The sequence below is a fragment of the Pristiophorus japonicus genome, chromosome 22 (genome assembly GCF_044704955.1).
Source record: "Pristiophorus japonicus isolate sPriJap1 chromosome 22, sPriJap1.hap1, whole genome shotgun sequence".
Lineage (NCBI taxonomy): Eukaryota > Metazoa > Chordata > Chondrichthyes > Pristiophoridae > Pristiophorus > Pristiophorus japonicus.
In genome coordinates this window covers 45,863,348-45,880,854 of record NC_091998.1, presented here as the reverse complement: position 1 = coordinate 45,880,854, position 17,507 = coordinate 45,863,348, and the positions used below count along the sequence as shown (strand labels likewise).

At 49.5% G+C, this 17,507-nt stretch overlaps 1 protein-coding gene across 2 annotated transcripts in view; it reads right to left on the bottom strand.

Annotated features, from left to right (window-relative positions):
- Positions 1-2,995: 2,995 nt before the first annotated feature.
- The window catches only part of LOC139235014 (dihydropyrimidinase-related protein 2), a 34,194-nt gene continuing 19,682 nt past the window's right edge, over positions 2,996-17,507 (bottom strand). Inside the window, exons 9-14 of one of the 2 annotated variants that reach the window (XM_070866093.1) lie at positions 15,714-15,870; positions 13,746-13,887; positions 12,644-12,814; positions 9,703-9,882; positions 6,614-6,779; positions 2,996-5,105 (exon numbers count right to left, since the gene is read on the bottom strand). In XM_070866093.1, coding sequence (XP_070722194.1) covers positions 5,014-5,105; positions 6,614-6,779; positions 9,703-9,882; positions 12,644-12,814; positions 13,746-13,887; positions 15,714-15,870 — 908 coding nt within the window. In that variant the 3' untranslated portion in view covers positions 2,996-5,013. Of the gene's footprint in view, positions 5,106-6,607; positions 6,780-9,702; positions 9,883-12,643; positions 12,815-13,745; positions 13,888-15,713; positions 15,871-17,507 lie in introns of both variants that reach the window. The other variant, XM_070866092.1, reaches the window with a different exon arrangement.

Here is a 17,507-nt window from a genome sequence, read left to right as displayed (position 1 = left end):
TAGGCCATGCGGCCCCTCGAGCCTGCTCCGCCATTCAATACGATCATGGCTGATCCGATCATGGACTCAGTTCTACATCCCCGCCCGCTCCCCATAACCCTCGACTCCCTTATTGCTCAAAAATCTGTCTATCTCCGCCTTAAATATATTCAATGACCCAGCCTCCACAGCTCTCTGAGGCAGAGAATTCCACAGATTTACAACCCTCTGAGAGAAGAAATTTCTCATCTCAATTCTAAATGGGCGTCCCCTTATTCTGAGACTATGTCCCCTAGTTTTAGTTTCCCCTATGAGTGGAAATATCCTCTCTGCATCCAATTTGTCGAGCCCTCTCATTATCTTATATGTTTCGATAAGATCACCTCTCATTCTTCTGAACTCGAATGTGTATAGGCCCAACCTACTCAACCTTTCCTCATAAGTCAACCCCCTCATCTCCGGAATCAACCTAGTGAACCTTCTCTGAACAGCCTCCAATGCAAGTATATCCCTCCTTAAATACCGAGACCAAAACTGTATGCAGTATTCCAGGTGTGGCCTCACCAACACCAACACCCTGTACAGTTGTAGCAGGACTTCTCTGCTTTTATACTCTATCCCCTTTGCAATAAAGGCCAACATTCCATTTGCCTTCCTGATGTATAATTGGGGAAGGTGGGCAGAAACCATTTACCCCCGGTGTTTTTGGGGTGGAGGCACTGTGGGTTGGGGTCAAAATCCTCCTGGCGGTGTGTCAGAGGCCCAGATCGCTGTCGGGTGTGTCATATACAACGCGGCTTACGACTGATTAACAATGGCGCTCCGTGTCAACCCCCTCCACGGGCCACAAAGCCCCATCTTTGGCCAGTTTCCTGCCACAGCAGTTTCCTGCTCTCTCCATTCCATCCAGGAGGCTTTGCCGATCAGAGTCGGTGACGCTGCAGTATCCGGGCCTTGGTTTGGCTGCTGCACCCTCCTCTGGTAGGTATTCTTGGAAAAGGGCACCAAAATCAACCAAGCTGGTCAAGTGACTGAGTTCCTCACCTGCTGCTCTCCCAGCCCGCTGCTGCCATAGCAACTAGAGCTGGCCTTCTCAATGCCGCACTCTCATTTCCAAGCACATTAAGGAGGTGAAATAGGGACTTGCGTACAGAGCATTGGGAGGGTTTCCGCACTCAAAACTGTTGTGTATGTATAACATAAGTATATACCCTCTACACTCAATGTAGTTACATAAGACTACTGGATGTATCTTCACACTGCATACATTATGCCTGTACCACCAGAGGGTGCAACTGGTGGAGACCTAGGGGTCACCTGCACACTGCAGGTAACCAGGTATAAAAGGGAACTCACCGTGCTGTACCCTCACTCAGGAGCTGCAATAAATGGACTAAGGTCACCCCAGTTCAAGTACAATACCTTACCTCATGGAGTTATTATTAGAGTGCTTACAGATACAACAAAAATTGTCTCCAGGATTGTGATCAGTTTGTCATTTCAAGAACAAGCTTGGTCCAAGAGGTAGGTTCTAAGGAGCCTTTTGAAAGAGGGAGAGGCAGAGAGGTTTAGGCAGGGAATTCGAGCTTGGGGGCCCAGGCAGCTGAAGGCACGGCCACCAGTGGTGGAGCGATTAAAATAGGGGATGCGCAAGAGGCCAGAATTAGTGGAGCACAGAGATCGCGGGGGGTTGTAGGGGTGGAGGGTAACAGAGGGGAGCAGAGTCAGAGAGTGCGCTCAGCTTTTAGTGCAACCCAAAAACGTACTCATTATCACGGGTTTGTGAGTATTGTTGTAGTCTGTAATTCTCCGTTCTGGAATAAACAAGTCACCACATTTAGTTAACCATCTAAAATTAGGTAAAAATATAGAGGGTAAGTGTTAAATGAGATTAATAATAAGGAATTATTGAGAACCAATGGTGTTTAGTGATTAATAAACTAGGATTACTCGTAGCCCCTGCAGGAAGTACCCACCTCATTAAGGGAGAGCCATTCTGACCCACTGACCCACGGAAACAAGACCCGGTTCATTCGTACATTTATTGTACTGGAGACTGCCCGGTGGTAGCCAGAGCCACGAAGGAGGGTAAAGACAAACTCGTTACACCCGACTGGAATGGGTTGCCAGGAATAGAGAAATTTAGCTATGAGGAAAGGCTGGATAGGCTGGGATTGTTTTCCTTGGAACATAGGAGTCTTACGGGAGACCTTAGAGGTGTATATAATTATGGGGAGCCTAGATAGAGTGGATAGGAAGGACCTGTTTCCCTCAACAACCAGAGGAGGCATAGATTTAAAGTCATTGGTAGGATATGAGGAGAATTTTCTTCACCCAGAGGGTGGTGGGGGTCTGGAACTCACTGCCTGAAAGGGTGGTAGAAGCAGAAACCCTTACCACATTTAAAAAGTACTTGGATGTGCGCTTGAAGTGCCGTAACCTACAGGGCTACGGACCGAGAGCGGGAAGGTGGGATTAGGCTGGACAGTTTCTTAACTGATAACAGAATAAGAGGTTATGGGGAGTGGGCAGGGAAGTGGATCCGAGTCCATGATCGGATCAGCCATGATCGTATTAAATGGCGGAGCAGGCTCGAGGGGCCGTATGGCCTACTCCTGCTCCTATTTCTTATGTTCTTATGTTCTCTTGGTCGGCCGGCACAAACACGATGGGCCGAAGGGCCTCCTTCCGTGCTATAAATTTAGATGATTCGATGATTGTATGAATATGGAGCAGGGAACAGGATCAGTTTGGCAGCGACCTTGTGATAAAACAATAATACGTGTCCAGCCTCACGGGCGTGGAGTATGGCCGCTTGGGTCGTGGGGGGTGGGGGAAAGAGTTGGAGGCTGACCCGGCCACGGAATGAATCGCCAACTTCAGGACAGGGAAGAAACACGAAGGAGACGATTGATCATGCAAGTGGCGTTTGACTTTCGATTTCCATCCTCAAAGGACTGGTCCCATATGCACACACCACAAACCCAGCATTCAAATACCACACATACACATACAGTTACACAGCAACCTGTTTTATTAGGTATCCACACCAGCAAAACACAGTAACCAACCTTCCCTTACGGGGCAAAGCACGACCTTTATTGAACACAACAGTGGAAGGGGTGGGGCGGGGGGGAAAGAGAAGGACAAGAGCAGAACCCTACCATCAGTAATGAAAACTCAAACTGGGTTCTGGTCTTTAGTAAGGATACAATACAGGATTGGGGGGTGGTGGGGGGTGGGGTGTGAAAATAGCCATCAAGACGACATTTCTTAACAATGAGGTTCAGAGCATCAAGTCACTGCAGTCAATTAATCTTCAAAACTCCCCCCCCACCCAAGAGTGTGCGTCAGGCTGATCCAGTGATGAACTCAAGCAAGCCAGCCATGAACGTGCGGCAAATGTTTCCCACCCGAAAGAATGAGACCGGAAAGAGGACGAATGCGCCCTGAGCACCCGCAGAGGAAGGAGAGAGTGATTCCTGTCGGCGACGTGGATCGGGAGAGCACGCTGACCCCCAGCGAGGTGGCTGGCTCACGGGCAAGAGGCTCTTCCCACAGGGGGACTGGGAGGGGCCCTTGTGTCGGGGAGAGGGGGTGCTAGTCCATGCCTGAAGTCACTACGCATGGGCGAGGGAAGGAGCCAGCTGGTTTGTCAGAACTGCCTGGTCATTCAAAGCTCGTTCTTCTGTTCTCAGAATTCATCTCAGCCTCAACGCTCTTCATTTCTCACTAGTATTATTATACATAAGAATTAGGAGCAGGAGTTGGCTATTCGACCTCTCGAGCCTGCTCCACCATTCAATAAGATCATGGTTGATCTTCGGCCTCAACTCCACTTTCCTGCCCGATCCCTTGATTCCCTTAATATTCAAAAATCATCTCAGCCTTGAATATACTCAACGACTCAGCATCCACAGCTCTCTGGGGCAGGAAATTCCAAAGATTCACCACCCTCTTGAGTGAAGAAATTCCTCCTCAGCTCAGTCCTAAATGGCCGACCCCTTATTCTGAGACTGTGACCCCTGATTCTAGACTCCCCAGCCCGGGGAAACATCCTCCCTGTCAATCCCCTCAGAATCTTATACGTTTCAATGGGATCACCTCTCCTCCTAAACTCGAGGATATAGGCCCAATCTACTCAATACACACATACACACACACCCACCCACACTAGTTTTATTTACTGTTGCTTCGCTTGGGAAGCCAATGGCATTTTAGGTACAAAACTAAAGCCAGAGGATGCTGGGAATTTACAGCAGGGACCCCGCGGAAGCCGAGATAGAAAAGATGAGTCATTGTCGGACCCGGCCTTGTGCATTTACACCATTTTCATTCGGATTTGCAGCATGTGCAGATTTTCCACAAACAACAAATGCTGTGTCTGCAGAGCCGAATGCCCGATACATCAGTCGACGGACAATTTCGGAATTTAAAAAAAAATTATATTAAATGCACATTTTGAGCAGAGGGTGTCCCAACAAATCGAAAAATCAAACCAAGGAGTTAAACACAATTCAAACACTGTTCGCAGTGCTGTGTCTCTCTGTAGTTATAAATTATATAGACCATGGGCGGGGGAGGGAGGGGTGGAGAGGCCATAGCCAGTCACATGACGTTCACAAGACTTAATAAAACCCCGGCTAATTGAGGCCTAATCGGACAGGCCTTAGGATTTAACACGGTTGCCGTAGCGACGACTCTATTGCGTGAGGATCTACAGCTCTAGGGAATTCGCTCCCGTCTCCCTCAGGTCAGATGGATGCTGGAGTGCCTTTGATTCGAAAATAAACCAGTGACTGGGTGTGGGTTTAAAAGTAGAGCGAGTCTCTCTCCCTCTCTTTAACCGTTGGGTGATTGATATAATTTCCGCGGGGGGGAGCGGTAGGGGGGGGGGGGGGGTTGGGGAAGTTATGTGAGCCCAGGATTTTGATTGTCCACAGTAACTGTCACAGGCTCTTTTGTTTAAAAAAAAAACACAAGAATGGAAGAAAGCAGACGAAGACTCCACCAACACTGCCACACCATGGAGGTTCATCCGAGCGTTGTGATATTCGCGTGGCCCCCGGGGGGCATCACGATGCGCTGGCCCGTACGGCGGGGAAGGTTGTCATCGGCCTGTGCACCTGTCGGAAAAGGGGAGGTGGGATGGGCGCGAAAGAATTAGAACGCAGGAAGAGAGATACGTTCGAAAATATATTAGATACCCCCTTCCCCCCTACCTTACCTACTCTCTCAAACATAACACATGGAGAACAGTTTTTTTTAAATAATTACGAAGTGCCTTGTGGTGGAAAAGCTTTCGGGTTAAACTTCCAAGGAACACACACGTGTCCCGCATTTCCAACACTCGGCCCAGCCGACTGATAGTATCCTGAACCAAGAGAAGCCCAAGACGTTTCTCAGCGTGCCCCTAGCTCTGTGGTTGAAGCAAGCGATTTCTGAACTCCGCCTCTCCTGAAAGAGCTGGGCGATCTCGCCCTCCGTGCCCTTCCTCTTTGCGAGCCAAGACCCCGAGTGGCGGCAGGCTACGTCCCCTAACCAACCCCCCCCAGCCCCTCCAACTTACACCCTTATCCCGATTTGGAAATGTATCGGCCGTTCCTTCATCGTCGCTGGGTCAAAATCCAGGAATGTTTGCACGTGTGAGCATGCTCACCGGCTTGTGGAGCTGTTGCACTGTGAGTGGCTTAGTTGGTCATGTGATGTTCACAAGACTCAATAAAACCCCGGTTCATTGAGTTCAGGTTCCCCACGATGAGGTGGGCTGCTCTGAGCCTGGTGGATCAACTGGTTGGGTTCAGTTTGATTGTCAAACCTTTGCTAATAAACCAGCTAGTTCTTTACTGCAAATGTGGAGCTGTGAATTTTTAAGCCAAGAACTCCTGAGGCAAACACACTACACCTTCCTAACTGCACTGTGGGAGTACTAAATCCAGCAGCTCTACCACCTAAAAGGACCAGGGCGGCAGGCGCGTGGGAACACCACCACCTCCACGTTCCGCTCCAAGTCACACACCGTCCTGACTTGGAAATATATCGTTATCGTCGCTGGGTCAAAATCCTCCCTAACAGCCTTCACCACTCAGGACTGCAGCGGTTCAAGAAGGAGGTTCACCGCCACCTTCTCAAGGGGTGGTTAGGAACGGGCAATAAATGCCGGCCTTGCTGGCGATGCCCACATCCCGTGAACAAATAAAAACAAAAAGGTTTAGAAATGAGCCGACCCCCGCATTGCCCGACAGGGAACGCTGGCTGCAGCCCAGGAACGAGTACGTGTTTTCTCACCCTACTAGGAGCATGGTCGGTTGGAGCTCAGTGGAATTCGGCAAAGCACACGTCGGCTCGAGAACCCTGCCCGATGCTGGTGAGGGAGTGAGAGACGCCAACGGAGAGCATCATCAAAGGGGAGTCCATCTCAGTCAGACCAGGGGTGGGGACTCGTTAGCTGGTTCACACACCAGCACAGGTCGGGTGTACGCCAACATAAAGTGCCCTGTTCTACACATTCTACGGGTCCGCTGCTTGCAGCCAACACGCACGGCAAAGGAGCTAAAAGCCAACACTAACACAACAGTACCAGACTGCCACATCAATATGCTGAGAGGTAATAAAACAGGAAACACACATTTACCAGACAAACTGAATCCTGACTGGTGCAGGTTCCGCACCGGAGGTGCTTGCTGCTTGGCAGGCGAGGTCCTGGCCGAGGAGGCGGGCGTCACCGACTTGGGCGTCACCGAAACATCACACACCGGGCCATCGTACAGCCCTCGGGGAACACCGCGAAGTTCTGTCAGCTGGGGGAGGGGGAAGAACACAAGGCACGCCGTGAATGATCGCCGAGGGTCGGAGATCGAAACTGTTGTATATTCTGACTATGGATGTACTCTGTGTGTAGTCACTGTGAGATTGTACAAGATGAAGACTTGTTTACCTGATAGTACTATCAATAAGGATTACACTGTATATACATGCTGGCACCACTAGAGGGTGCAACTGGTGGAGACCGGGGGCTTCCTGCCCTGGTGGCAGGGCCCAGTATAAAAGGCTGCATACCATGCTTATGCCTCACTCTGGAGTTTGGAATAAAGGGCCGAGGTCACTACAGTTTGAGTACAACACATTGCCTCGTGGGGTCATTCATAAGTACATCACAGAGATAACAGAAACAGCGAATGTTTGCTGTGGCTACTCGCTGGTGGGTGATATTTCCCCTGACCCGTGCCGACGGAATTAAGCGAGTCCATTAGCAATGGTTGCTCAGCACGCTCATTCGCCGCAAAATGGAGGAGCTTTAAGGATGCGTGATAAAGGCCTCATCTTGTCGGGTCTGCCACGAATGGAGCGTTGACAGCAACGCAAGGGAACGTGGGTTCAAGCCGGCAGTGTCAACAAGGTTATCAGCGCGTGGAATGGGCTTCTGCGCGTGGTGGTGGGCCATTCGAGAAACTGTTGGGGGGCCCATGGTTCTTGCTGGATGGATGGGCTCCATGAACCGTCCTCACGAACTATCGATCTGGTCCCTTGTTGGGAAACCTCTTTTGCTGCCTCCAACACTCCCAGGGACTGCGGCACAGGTGTGGAGAGAGCCCGCCTGACCCAGCCTTTCCGTCACGGGAGCGCAGCCCGTCCAACTGAGCTTACCGAACGCGGGAGAAAAGCGAGGGTTGGGTGCTCGGGGTTTCAACCGAGCCACAGCCCAGCGTCACACTCGCCTCACAGGCAGAAGGTCATGGATTCAAGCCCCACTCCAGGGACTTGAGCACATAAATCTAGGCTGACACTCCCAGTGCGGTGCTGAGGGAGTGCTGCATGGTCGGAGGTGCGGCCTTTCGGATGAGACGTTAAACCGAGGCCCCGTCTGCTCTCTCAGGTGGACGTAAAAGATCCCATGGCACTATTTCGAAGAAGAGCAGGGGAGTTATCCCCGGTGTCCTGGGGCCAATATCTCTCAATCAACATCACAAAAACAGATTATCTGGTCATTATCACATTGCTGTTTGTGGGAGCTTGCTGTGCGTAAATTGGCCGCCGCATTTCCCACATTACAACAGCGACCACACTCCAAAAGTACTTCATGGGCTGTAAAGCGCTTTGAGACGTCCAGTGGTCGTGAAAGGCGCTATATAAATGAAAGTCTTTCTTTTTCAATAGGAGCACGCCGTCATACTCCGGAGAGCAGTGCATCTCGGTTACATTTTCTGCAGAGTTTGAGTGTTTGGGAGCATTGATCTGGGCTGCTCTTCCACATCAGGAAATGAGCACATAATCGGGGCCCACACCGCAGTGCGTGCAACAGACGAATGAATATTGCCAGGACACGGGAGGCAGTGGTCAGCGAACCCAATGTAGTGCGTGGGCCAGGGCCAGTAAGAAACAGGGGGTTAAAAAAATTAGACTGGCGTTACACAGCACTGTGTCACTCTTGCAGAAAGAACTCGAGGTGCATCCTGTAGGATTGTTGCTATGTAGAGCAACTTAGCGGCCATTTTACACACAGCAAGATCCCATGAACAACAACGGAGTGAACGACCAGTTAATCTGCTTGCGGCTGGGGAGTCTAGAACTAGTGGGTCACAGTCTCAGAATAAAAAGGTCGGTCATCTTGGACTGAGGTGAGGAGAAACTTCTTCACTCAGAGGGCAGTGACTCTTTGGAATTCTCTGCCCCAGAGGGTTGTGGAGGCTCAGTCGTTGAGTATATTCAAGACAGAGATTGATAGATTTTTGGATACTAAAGGAATCAAGGGATATGGGGATGGGGCGGAAGTGTGTTGAGGCAGAAGATCAGCCATGATTTTATTGAATGGTGGAGCAGGCTCGAGGGGCCGAATGGCCAACTCCTGCTCCCGTTTCTTACATTGGTCGAGGGAGGACTGGCTTCAGAAGAACTCCCTGCTCTTCATTAAGTGGGGCTACAGGATCATTAGCATCGACCTGCACCACTGAAACCGGCCTGGGTTTGACATCTCCTCCGGAGGCCAGCACCACCGACAGTGCAGCTCCGCAGTGCGCTGCAATGCAAGCCTCAGTTACATGCTCAAATCCCAAAACTGAAGATCGATGGGGAAAAACAAAAAGCAGCCTTGGCAGAGAAAAATAAAGAGCTGCGGTTATCTTGAAGTGACCCAAAGCGGTCAAAGAATTGACAGCTCAATGATGAGCACTCCCGAGGGTAAACTCTGAGCGGTTTTCAATTGCAGCAAAACGTCTGCTGACATGTAGGTTCAAGGCTTTGCTGAGTCACGGGCGCTAACTGAGCCTAAACACATTGCCAGTGTATAAAATTATGAGCGGCCTGGATAGAGTGGATAGGGAGGACCTATTCCTCTTAGCAGACGGGCCAACAACTAGGGGGCACAAATTTGAAGTCATTGGTAGGAGGTTTAGAGGGGATTTGAGGGGGAATTTCTTCACCCAGAGGATGGTGGGGGTCTGGAACTCACGGCCTGAAAGGGTGGTAGAGGCAGAAACCCTCACCACATTTGGATGTGCACCTGAAATGCCGTAACCCACAGGGCTACGGACCAAGAGCTGGAAAGTGGGATTAGGCTGGATAGCTCTTGGTCGACCGACGCGGACACGATGGGCCGAATGGCCTCCTTCCGTGCCATAAATTTCTATGATTCTATCGCACCCAACAGGGTATACAGCCCAACGCCAAAGCCTAACACCAAGCCACTTTCAATCCTAGTTCGGGACAACACACGGAAGCCATTACCTTGCTCCTTGCCTTGATCCTCTTGTATACGTAGTCGGGGAATGGCTTTTTGGGGATAAAGCGCCCAGACCCTTCAGTAGCGTGCACCAATCCATCCTCCACCACAATTTTACCTTGGCTTATGACAACCAAAGGTGCCCCGCGACACTCCACCCCTTCAAAGATATTGTATTCCACTGCCTGAGTGCAACAAGGGAGAAAGAGCATGAGGGGGGGGGGGAACACGGTTATATCGTTCACAAAAATTACACCAATGCTGCAAAAACCCATTCTTCCCTTCTTTACCTAGTCTTGCTGTGGCTCAGTGGGTAGCACGTCTTGCCTCAGAGTCAGAAGGTTGTGGGTTCAAGTCCCACTCCAGGAACTTGAGCACAAAAATCTAGGCCGACACTCCAGTGCGGTGCTGAGGGAGTGCTGCACTGTCAGAGGTGCTGTCTGTCGGATGAAACGTTAAACCGAGGCCCTATCTGCTCTCCCTGCTAGATGTAAAAGATCCCTTGGCACTATTTCGAAGGAGAGCAGGGGAGATATCCCTGGTGTCCTGGCCAATATTTATCCCTCAATCAACATAACAAAAACAGATTATCTGGTCATTATCACATTGCTGTTTGTGGGAGCGTGCTGTGTGCAAATTGGCTGCCGCGATTCCCACATTACAACAGTGACCACACTCCAAAAGTACTTCATTGGCTATAAAGTGCATTGAGATGTCCGTTAGTCGTGAAAGGCGCTATCTAAATGCAAGTACTTTCTTTCCTGCTCAGTTCTGTTCGCCACTCTCTGGGAACTTGCCCAAGTGGTCATTCTCCATATCCAAGCCTAGCCAGGGAACTGGTAAGCTATTCAATTGTGAAAGACATTAGTACTGATCTGAATCCCGTCCTGTCTGGACTTGCCCGCACATGGGACACATTCCAGCAGCAGTCACAGGACAAGTGATCAAGAGCAAGATCCCTGGCCAATTGTTTTACCCTCCCTATTCCAGGAGTGCTATAGTCCACTTAGACCAGCTAAATCCACACAGACCAGGGATACATCCTGGCACCTTCTGATCTGTATGACTTACTAAACTGTATCTGCTACCTATTTGCCCACTCTGCAGTCTGTCTCTGTTCTTCCTCACGTTCTTCCTCACACTCCATCAAGCCCACTAAGTTGCTTTCTTCATCAGATGTCAGTATCATTCTTCTTGTGTCTATTGTTTATATCTCTTAATGTAGAGCAACACAAAATGTGATCTGGAATGCTCTGCCTGAAACAGTGGTTGGAGCAGATTCAACAGTCACGTTCAAAAGGGAACTGGATAAATACTTGTAGGGGACAATTTACCGGGCTATGGGGAAAGGAGCAGGGTGTGGGACTGATTGAATAGCTTTACCAAAAGTTTACCGAATGGCCTCCTTCTGTGCTGTAGCATTCTATGGGATGGCTGGACTGATATATGAAGATAGACTGGATCGACGAGACTTATATTCACTGGAATTTAGGAGAATGAGAGGGGATCTCATAGAAACATATAAAATTCTGACGGGATTGGACAGGTTAGATGCAGGAAGAATGTTCCCGATGTTGGGGAAGTCCAGAACCAGGGGTCACAGTTTAAGGATAAGGGGTAAGCCATTTAGGACCGAGATGAGGAGAAACTTCTTCACTCAGAGAGTTGTGAACCTGTGAAATTCTCTATCACAGAAAGTTGTTGAGTCCAGTTCGTTAGATATATTCAAAAGGGAGTTAGATGTGACCCTTACGGCTAAATGGATCAAAGGGTAAGGAGTGAAAGCAGGAATGGGGTAATGAAGTTGCATGATCAGCCATGATCATATTGAATGGTGGTGCAGGCTCGAAGGGCCGAATGGCCTACTCCGGCACCTATTTTCTATGTTTCTATGATTAATAAAAACACAAGAGGTCCCAGCACAAATCTCAGACACAAAACCACCTCCATCACACCAACCTTAACATCCACCTGCTCTTTGCTTTCCATCCCCGAGCCATCTCGCGGAATTATTGTCAGGGGGCCAACTGCCAGAGTTGACGAGCGAGTTACCAGACATGCGTGACCAACACTTAGTGAACTGCTGGGAGTTTCTCCCACTCCAGTGCTTCAGCGGGAATGGCAGTGCGAAAAGCTCGGCGAAAATGGAGGTTTTAGCCAAACTTCCAACAAAGTTATGGCGGCAAAGCAGAAGAAAGTCCGACTAAGTCCCCGGTCAATATTTATTATTTCAGCCCTAGGTGTGTATATTATATATATATATGCCGCAACAACACTGGACAATGATTTGATTCCTTGTGCAGAAACACTTTGCTGAAGTGATTGACTGTGGACAATGGATTGGATTTCCCGCTGGTTGCCGCCTCTGTTTTCATCCCCGGAGTGGCGGCAATGGGGGCGGTGAGCTCTTGCAGGCAGGCGACCAGCTTCCAGTGCCCAGCCGGGGGTTTGAGAGGCCGCTCTCGGCGGGAGGGGGAGGGGGGGCGCGGAGCATTACCGCCCGGGAGAGGCGAGCCGAGCCAGTGTGCAACACCCCCTGGTTGTGACGCGATTTTTGACTCCCGCCCGACCTGAGTGGTGCTGCCTGTGAAAAACGGGCGTTCCAACTGCAGCTCAGTGAAGTGCGATTATTTGCTTTATTTATTTTTTTGCGATTTACATAGTGGTGGCGTGAGTTATGTATTGGGAATGTTTTTGGTGGGGTTCTTTTAAAATTTTTTCTCTCCCCGGGCCTCTCCCAGAACGCTCCCAGGCTGGCTATTTAGCTGGGTATTTACGATATGCTCAGCCGGCCTAGCGCCACCCTTAGCGCTTCGCCCCGCACTCGGGGCCCAGCTGCCCAACTTTGCTGACTGAGGCCCAAACCTTTTCCAGACGGTATCAGACCTGCCTTGAAATCCAAACTTCCAGCCCACTGTAACTTGCATGGACAGCAGCCCAACCTACCAGGCTGTGGTTCTTTGCGGTGATGGTCTTGATTACGTCAGGGTCCCAGATGACGAGGTCAGCATCCGAGCCCACCGCAATGCGTCCCTTCCGCGGGTACAAGTTAAAAATCTTGGCTGCGTTGGTGCTGGTCACAGCCACAAACTGATTCTCGTCCATTTTACCAGAGACCTGCGTGTTGCGATGACAGGAAACATCTGAGTTAGAGAACACAGACCTCATCGCTGGGAATGACATGAACAGGCCACTTTGGGCTTTACACTACATCGCATTTAGTCCACTTAGCCAGTTGTTAGTCCCCCTGCAGTTGGTTTCCTCAGCCGCGAGATGCGATTTTCACCGTATTAGAAGATTCAGTGGCTTTATTTCTGCGAGTGATCAAGATGATGGATGTCACAGGGATTGGAGCACCTGCCATCTTGACCAGCCACAGTCGCCCTCAAGCATTTCCAGGTCAGGCACAGTACAGGTTAGAAGCAGATCCAAGCTCCCTCGTCACTATCCCAGAGTCAGCCATGGCTCAGTGGGCAGCACACTCGCCTCCGAGTCAGAAGGTTGTGGGTTCACAGTCCCACTCCAGGAACATGAGCACATAAATCTCGGCTGACTCTCCCAGTGCAGTGCCAAGGGAGCACCGCACTGTTGGAGGTGCCGTCTTTCAGATGAGATGTTAAACCAAGGCCCTGTCTGCCCTCTCAGGTGAACATAAAAGATCCCATGGCACTATTTATAAGAAGAAGAACGGGGGGAGTTATCCCTGGAGTCCTGGGCCAATATTTATCCCTCAATCAACATAACAGATTATCTGGTCATTATCACATTGCTGTTTGTGGGAGCTTGCTGTGCACAAATTGGCTGCCGCTGTTCCTACATTACAACAGTGACTACACTCCAAAAAAGTATTTCATTGGCTGTAAAGTGCTTTGAGACGTCTGGTGGTCGTGAAAGGCACTATATAAATGCAAGTCTTTATTTTCTTTATAACCTAAACCTTTGATAGAAAGGGCCAGCATCAGAGCACCTCCACAGCCTGAACTCCTTGTCTCCACCCGCCCCCCCTCCCTTCAGTTTTAACTCCTTCCGGGGCATGAACAGTACTTACCACAGCTTTGTCCCAAACAATAGACATGCGCTCCTCGATTCCATTGGTGCCTTCGGGGATCAAGGTGAAGTCGTCCTTCCCCACGGCCCTCTGGGAGGTGTTGAAAGTACAATGTGCACTGCCTGTGACCTGCAGATCCCCACTGCAAACAGAGGGACATACAGAGGGTCAACAAGGGTGCTTGCCTAGATCCAAGTAACACATAACATGAGAACATAACGTAAGAAAAGAGAACAGGAGTCGGCCATGTGGCCCCTCGAGCCTGCTCCGCCATTTAATAAGATCATGGCTGATCTGATCCTGGCCTCAACTTCACTTCCCTGCCTGCTCACCATAACCCTCGACTATCTCCACCTTCAATGACCCAGCCTCCACAGCTCTCTGGGGCAGAGAATTCCAAAGATTCATGACCTTCCTCATCTCCATTTTAAATGAGCGACACTGCCTGACAAACCACTCATTATTTTAAACAGATCTTCACTAACCCTACTGTGGTTCTGAGCTGTACAGACCAGGACGAGTTGGTCTGTGCTGAATTATTGCTATCCATTGAAAGGTTGGAAGAAGCATCTAAATAGACTTCTTCAGCTAGCGAGAGGAAAAATGATTTAGGGTTCCAACTCCCTTGCGACATTCAGCGAGTCCTGCTGGAGATGTGTGTGTGTTGGAGTTGAGGGCAGACGCTCCTGGACTCAGCCGTGGTCTCTCATCCCCCCTCCTGTAGTTGAATCGTTCACGGACTGTCTGAACCACCAGGACAAGATAGCAAGAAAGCAGCAGCCACCTGTGGAGCAGCACCCCAACAAGACTTGGTGCCGGCCGTGGCAGTGGGTAGCACATTCACCTCCAAGTCAGAAGGTTGTGGGTTCAAGTCCCACTCCAGGGACTTGAGCACAGAAATCTAGACTGACACTCCCAGTGCAGTGCTGAGGGAGTGCTGCATTGTCAGAGGTGCCGTCTTTTGGATGAGACGTTAAACCGAGGCCTGTCTGCTCTCTCAGGTGGATGTAAAAGATCCCATGGCACTATCTCGAAGAAGAGCAGGGGAGTTATCCCCGGTGTCCAGGGCCAATATTTATCCCTCAATCAACATCACAAAAACAGGATTATCCGGTCATTATCACATTACTGTGTGTGGGAGCTTGCTGTGCACAAATTGGCTGCTGGGTTTCCTACATTACAACAGTGATCACACTTCAAAAAGTACTGTAAAATGCTTTGGGACGTCTGGTGGTCGGGAATGGTGCTATATAAATGCAAGTTGTGGTTGGGTGCGAACAGATTTGTTCTACTTTGCCCATTGGTTGTTCTAGTGATAATTGTGAGTCTACCCCCTTGTTGGGTGGAGACAATCGAGCCCTGTTTGGCCTGCCTTCAATTGTCGATTGTGTCCTGATTTGTCACCGTCACTGCCAATGCTGATGATGACACAAATCACCGAGAGAAAAACCGCAGCTCCAGTTGTAATGTATGCACCTGTGAGAATGTTCACGGGTTTGTAGAGCTGTTGTGCTCCAGTATGCTCGTGGCCTTCCGTGAGAGGTGGGCGCTGGAGAGACTGGAGTGCGTCATCACCCCTGGCAACCAAATTTTAATTTGATTTAAGTTTATGGTAAACAGTTAATTTGTTTATTTGTCGGTTTTAGTACCCCTTTAATAAGGGGGCACTTGATTTATGGTTTCAACTAAAATAGTTGTAGAGCTGTTGAGGTGGGAGTGGCTTGGCCAGTCACGTGATGGTCACAAGACTCAATAAAACCCCAGCCAGTTGGGTTCGGGGGATCCACGATGAGGCAAGTGGTTGTGAGCCTGGTGGATGAACTGGTAATGTGTCGTGTGATTGTTAAACCTTTTGCTAATAAACCAACTAGTTCTTAATAGCAATGTCTTGCTATGAATTCTTAAGCAAAGAACCCATGAAGCAAATGAATTATACAAGTGACTTGGCAAGCTGCACCAAACACGTACCAAGACAGTAAGGAGTTCAGATAGTCCGGGGTGGTCGGGTCAGGGCTCAGCGGAGGAGAAGTCACGAAAGCAGCCGCCTTGGCCCAGTTCTTGCTCCAGTAATGAGACCCATCGGTGCCAAGGCTCGCAGTGATTGGCTCTCCATACACAACAGTGCCTGTGGGGCAAAGGTTAACATTATTTATACAGGATTGAATTGGGAGAACATCGTCGATTCTCAAGCCTCAGCTCCGTCTGTCCGATGACCATAACTGAAGGACCCCCCAAGATCCTCGTCAGAAAAGGTTCTCGAACTAGGGACCTGGAATTTGAAACAAAACTGGGGAAGGGATTAGAAAGTTGGCAAGTTGAAATATGAACTAGGATTGGAACAGACATTTGGACAGAGAAGGACTTCAGAGGATTGATGAAAGAATGGACAATTATTCAGGACTATGTAAAAGTGTTGAGGTCAAAGATCAAGTAGACCAGGACGATATTCTCCAGGGTTTAGAAGAATGAGAGGCAACCTCATAGTTTATTCGGCACAGAAACAGGCCATTCAGCCCAACCAGTCCATGCTGGCACTTATGCTCCACTCGAGCCTCCTCCCATCTTTCCTCATCTAAATATCAGCATAACCCTCTATTCCCTTCTCCCTCATATGCTTGTTTCACCTCCCCTTAAATGCATCGATACTATTCGCCTCAACCACTCCCTGTGGCAGCGAGTTCCACATTCTCACCGCTCTCTGGGTAAAGAAATTTCTTCTGAATTCCCCATTGGATTTCTTGGTGACTATCTTATATTGATGGCCTCTGGTTATGCTCTTCCCCACAAGTGGAAACATTCTCTCTGTATCCACTGTAACCTTTCAGAATTTTAAAGACCTCTATTAGGTCACCCACTCAGCCTTCTTTTTTCAAAGAGAAAAGAGACCCAGCCTGTTCATCCTTTCCTGATATGTATACCCTCGCATTTCTGATATCATCCTTGTAAATCTTCCCTGCACCCTCTCCAGTGCCTCCATATCTCATGAAATATGTAAAATTCTTAAGGGACGTGAGAGGGTCGGTGCCGGGAGGATGTTTCCCCTGACTGGAACCACTTGCCAAGGGAAATCGATTCTACCTACTAAGCAAGAAATTATTGATTCTCTTTGCAAATGTTGGCACCCAATATGCATACGTAACTACAATCGCATCCTTGGCTGCTACTGCTGCTTAGGCGGCAGTTTGAGATTGGAGTTTGCACTCAGTAAATTGCCCAGCCTGCAATATGTGCTGGCTGCTGAGAATCCAATACAGGAGGTTGCAATTACATTATTTTCAGGCCGAAACCAAACAAAAGGAGCGAGAGAGCAGAATATAAACTGTGCTCGCGTGGGGTCGGAATAGAAGCTCAACGTTTAAATCCATGACCAGTGCAATTAAATTGGTGCATTCTTCTCAACTCAATTCCAATCCATGAGAAGAACATAACAAATAGGAGCAGGAGTCGGCCATTCGGCCCATTGAGCCTGCTCAGCCATTCAATGAGATCACGGTTGATCTTCGACCTCAACTCCACTTTCCTGCACTATCCCCATATCCTTTGATTCCCTTGATGTCCAAACTACATACAGTACTGCACCGCGACGTGTGCGCGCACTAGGTCCATGCAGCAGAGTAGGTCTCCAGTCATCCTGGTTTACCCATGCCACTGGATAAAGGCCGAGCTCTGTCAAGCCTGTGTGATGGCTGGTGTGCAACGGCCACCCCACGTTAAAATAATCCACACATAGGCATCTTCCACCCCTGGAGTTCAGAACTGGAA